This window comes from Triticum dicoccoides, chromosome 4A (assembly GCF_002162155.2).
Source record: "Triticum dicoccoides isolate Atlit2015 ecotype Zavitan chromosome 4A, WEW_v2.0, whole genome shotgun sequence".
Lineage (NCBI taxonomy): Eukaryota > Viridiplantae > Streptophyta > Magnoliopsida > Poales > Poaceae > Triticum > Triticum dicoccoides.
This window is the reverse complement of record NC_041386.1, coordinates 647,163,519-647,168,397: the sequence shown is the minus strand read 5'-3', so window position 1 is coordinate 647,168,397 and position 4,879 is coordinate 647,163,519. Positions and strand designations below refer to the sequence as shown.

The following is a 4,879-nucleotide window of genomic DNA, read 5'->3' as shown; positions in this document are numbered from 1 at the left end:
TGCTAATGATCAAAGATTGCCAAATCGACCAAAGGGGCCGGGACACCAAAATGGTGGGAAAAGGAGGGCCAAGAACTGATGCCTCTTCACACCAGCCACAACCAGCCATATCAATTAATATTACAAATTGCACACACACACACAACAGATACGGCAAGATCTAGTATCTATATACTCCGTACTCATCAGACAATCAAGATCAACCAAGACATATATATATATTTTAGAGCGGGGACGCTTGCCCGGCCTTAAAGATGAGGTCCTTACAGGAATGAAAATAGTACGAGGTTCCAAACGGGTAAGAAAGATTATAGGCCCTGAGGGCAACAACAGTAGCGCAGGTAGGTGGGCCACAAAGCCATTGCCTTTTCCACCTTTCACTAGCCTACTACTACCAGACACGTCGACGGTCATCTCCTAGCTATCATTCTGCTCCCAGAGTCCCAGTGAACACGTACGTACAAAATAGGAGTTGAACTAAATTCACTCTTGTGGCGTACACAAGCTCACAGGTTGACTAGTAGGAGTAACAGTGGACAGTAGGAAGACTACCAGAAACAGTGGACACAAGACCACGAGCAAACTCTTATTTGAACGGAGCCATATATATATAGCTAATACCAGTAGCTAAGCCATAGCTTGATCCAGAGGCTTGTTGCATTTTTCACATCAGCGGCGGCGCGCGGCTGTCTCCCGCTGCGCGTTGAAGTAGACGGCGGCGACCGGGAGGCCGAGGTCGTTCTCGTCGGCGAAGCGGCGAGTGTTGAAGCAGTCCCTGGTGGAGGGAGCTCGAGGGTTCACAGCCTGCCGCTTCTTCTGTTTGAACAGCACGAAGATGAACCTGTGAATGCCGATGTTGGGCATTGGGCTGTCGTAGCTCACCACCTCGCTCCCTGCATGCATTAATCATGTTTATCCAGAAAAAAATAAGGATGTAGTCAGTCAATCAGAAAAAGGGGCACTGACCAAAAGAAGCATCAGTGGTGCCAGGAATATCAGTGACGATCCTGCATGTACACAAAAGCTCATAGCCTCATAATTCATAAACATATTCTTATGCATAGCTGATCATATAAATTTGTGCCAATTTATGCTCACTAGACAAAAAACAGGTTTGATGCCCATAGGATAGCCACTAATGGGACACCAGATAATTAATTTGTGCTCAATCACTTGGACTGAGCAATTCGATATACATGGCTCATGAGATATTTTTTTCCAATCTAGCTAACTATATATTTCTTTGTACTGGATGGACTTCTGATCGACTGAGCTAGGTTGGGTTAGTACAATTACCAGTGGAGATGCTCCCTCAGGTATGGATCGCTAGGCCCTGGCACATCCGGGTCCGTCATGACCTGAAGAGCAGCAATCATACTCGGTTATCAGCTGGATGCTAGCTAGCTTACTTTGTGTGTACGCGTCAGGTGGCCAAGGAGGAGAGGAAGCGCAAACCAGAGTGAAGAAAGATCTCATGTCGCCGCCCGGGACCTGAATGCGTGGCTTGGACACGACCGCCGACGGCAAGAACTCCTGGCCATTGGACACCTGCTTGTCGGAGTTGTAGGTCACCGTCATATTCACCGTGGGGTTGAAGTTGTCAATGACCTCCCCGATGACCTTTCCGATGACGAGAGGGTTTCGGACCCTAGCCATGGCTACCTACTTGCTAGTAGTAGAAGCACCAAGTCTTGAGGAATGGGGAACTCTAACCTGATGGTTGTTGCCGAGATTGGGTGGCGTAGAGGCTCTATTTATAGGTGTGCAACGGTCGAAGCACAGCAAATCTCTCATTCCTAGAGAACTATTTTTTTTTAATTAATCGGTTATAACTCCCAAAGGCCTTTTGAGCTGGCAAAAAAAATCCCCTCCCAACATATACGGAGAAACCTTTACCTCCAAATCCCCTCCTAAAGGCCAACTCCAGCGCACGACCCCAAACGGACGTCTGTTTTGTCCGGATTCTGTCCGTTTAGGTAGGGCAATGGGGTCGTGTCCGGGCAGTTTCTGGGATGCGGTGGCCGCGCACCCAAAGCATGGATGCATCCCGGCCGCATCCTGTCCACGTACATTTTTCTTTGCAAGCCCTTAACTTTTTTTCATCATTCATTTTTGGCACATGGGAATACATCACCAAATTTTAACTAGAAAAACAAGACCAAGTAAAACAAGAACTACAAGAATACATTTTAGAAGATATCCAACTTCCATAACTGCTCCTGTAAGTTGGATTAGTGCCTTCTCGATGCATTCATTGTTGATATGTGGAGAAGGCTCGATGTTGCATGCTTCTTTTTTCTTCGAGTCTAAAGAAATAGAGCTTGCTTCCTCGCATCTAGTCTCATGTCTAGCCTCTATTCTAGCAACAAGTGCACTAGTCTCATCTCTGGCAAGTGCACGAACATCTACTAAATTGAGCTCTATCAATATATCGATGTACTATTCTTCCCAATACCAAAACTTGCATTCATGCTACACAATAAAATTTTAAGTTAGCACAATTAGTCAAATCCAAGAGCACAACTGAAGCTAAAAATAGCACATACCCCATCGTTTAAGCACTTGATGAACACCCATCCGGAATGTTCCGGCGTTGTAGACACGCGGCGCACGACCTTCTTTAGGCAGTGGTCGCACTTAATGAGTGGCAACGGTGCGCCGACGAGCTTTTGGGCTAGCACCGAGTCCGGCCAACCGCCATTCATGTATCTGTCGGCGGACCACCGACGGTGTAGATCCAAGCGGCTAGAGGAGGAGTCACTACCTGCATGCGGCCTTGCGGCCTTGTCGGGGCCTTCTGGCCCGGTGCCTGGCCAGTCCATGGCGCGATGCGGCCTCCCACAACCGGAAGAGCTCAAGACCGACCGGATCCGCTCCAAATCCGACCGCCGGGTGCGCAAATCAGGTGGCCGTGGTTGGGTAGCTCGGGGCACCAAGGGGAAAGGGCGGGGTGTGCGCGCGTCCGAGCTGCACAGCTGCAATGGCAGTGGCGGCGGTGGCGAGAGGAAGAGTGGAGAAGAGTGGAGGGGGTGCGACCGGAGGGAGGGAGGGGGCGGATAGAAAAACGCGTCCCTATGCCACCGACGGGCAGGCCAGGGGAGAACACGCGCACACGGCCCGCCCGTCAGCGCACTATCCGTTCCACCCCAAAAGCGGCGCAAACTTGGGCCGGGGATGGGTCGAAAGGGGACAGAAAACGGACAAAAGTCCGTTTGAGCCCGCACGCTGGGTTGTCTGGTTCGTCCGTTTTACCCCAAACGGATGCACCCGGACAGGATGGGATCGCGCGTTGGAGTTGGCCTAAGACCCTACTTGCGCACGCGAGAACTTTCCTCCCCCAACTACCATTGTCGCCGACCTCGAGTTCGTCAACCTAGCTATTTTCACCGGTGGTGCCACCCCCATCTAACCCAAGCTGCCTCTCCCGGCCCATTCAAGGCCTACCAATGCCTCATCGCTAGTGTCGTCGCCGCCCGCCACCACCAATCAACTCGTGTGCCTCCATTCATCCTCCAATCTACCTTGGCGGCAATGATGTCGTCAGCGACATCGAGGAAGCCCGTTGGTCCCACCGGAGAGGTGGGCGGCGGTGAGTCATGAGCCAAGGTAACCCCCAGCATGTAATTATATAGGATGAAATTCATCTTTGATGGAGACAGAGGATTTGCCGGAATTTGAGTTTGGGCTCCCGAAGTGCAAGCGATGTGGGCATCTCATATACTCTTTTCGCCGTGTTTGGAACGACTGAGCAACTGGGAAGAGGTTTCTAGATTTTCATTTGAATGGTTTTAAAGCTTGTGAATACACGGAGTGGATTGATGTTGTATGGGAAGACAGGGCAAAAGATGTGATTCGGAATGTTGCAAAGAAGAACAACAAACTTGAGAAAAAGAATCTAGGAAATTGAGATTGAAACTCAAATTAGGGGGATTAGGGCAAAGATGCATAGAGAGCAATTGAATTCGAGGGCGAGAATACTCGGATTTTGTTAGGATATTGATACTCCTCATGTTGGATGTAAGGCCATGACCATTTGAAGCCTTTAGGCAGGCCACAATTCTGCCAAAGCCCACTACACATTAGGGTTATGACCTAGGGTCATTTTGGTCTTTGTGGGTGAGGGAAAGGGGCGTCTAGCCCTTCATCCAGCAGCTAGCCACCACCACAAGTGACAAAAATTAGGTTAGCCTCCATTGGAGAAGAAGAAGAAGAAGAAGAAGAAGAAGAGAAAAACAAGAGAGGAAGATTGAAGTTAGAGCTTGCAAGTAAGAAAAGGAAGCTTATTCCCAAGGGTGCGATGATCTTGATCCACTACATTCTCTCCTTCAACCTGTGATTCCATCATCCTTGGTGAGATTGTTTACATTCCTAGCTCTTGAGCGCCAAATCTTCTCAATGCCATCAATAATTGAGAGATCTTGATGTATGAAAATTTGTTGTATACCATATTTGATTATAGTGAAAGAAGATTTGAGTGGTTTCGGCCCATGGTCACGGCAACGTGGGGGTTTTCCATGTAAAAATACCAGTTTTCATCTCACTTGAAACCGGCCCTGCAAAAGAGAAAGTGAGGACAAGTATTAAGTTTCGACCTAAGTTCTGGTTGACAAAACTTACTCCATATATGCAATGAAACATGAGTCAGCATAGAGGTGGTGTTGAGGTTACTTTTTTTGGAAGTGTTTCATATCACCATTAAGCTGCTAATTCCTAGTAGATTTTGAGTTGTCATCTTATTGGTGAAACTGAATACTTGAAATTCGATAAAACCTCTGTTTTCTTATTTTTCTTCCTTAACCATAAATCCAAAATTAATTCTACCTTCTTTCTTTTTCATGTATTTTTTTGATCAGGAAAATACAAAATTATGTTATTTTGA

At 47.9% G+C, this 4,879-nt stretch overlaps 1 protein-coding gene across 1 annotated transcript; it reads right to left on the bottom strand.

Annotated features, from left to right (window-relative positions):
* Positions 1-236: 236 nt before the first annotated feature.
* LOC119289551 (CEN-like protein 2) lies at positions 237-1,706 on the bottom strand. Its single transcript, XM_037568851.1, has 4 exons — positions 1,456-1,706; positions 1,297-1,358; positions 967-1,007; positions 237-893 (listed from the first exon to the last, which is right to left on the bottom strand). The coding sequence occupies exons 1-4, from the start codon at positions 1,654-1,656 to the stop codon at positions 670-672; spliced, it is 528 nt and encodes a 175-aa protein (XP_037424748.1). The 5' UTR covers positions 1,657-1,706; the 3' UTR covers positions 237-669.
* Positions 1,707-4,879: the final 3,173 nt, after the last annotated feature.

Excerpts from the sequence above, each read along its gene's own strand:
- LOC119289551 (XM_037568851.1), bottom strand. The coding sequence starts at position 1,656 with ATGGCTAGGGTCCGAAACCCTCTCGTCATCGGAAAGGTCATCGGGGAG. Across the intron at positions 1,008-1,296 it reads CTGAGGGAGCATCTCCACTG|GATCGTCACTGATATTCCTG; the intron begins GTAATTGTACTA and ends GTGTACATGCAG. Across the intron at positions 894-966 it reads CACCACTGATGCTTCTTTTG|GGAGCGAGGTGGTGAGCTAC; the intron begins GTCAGTGCCCCT and ends TAATGCATGCAG.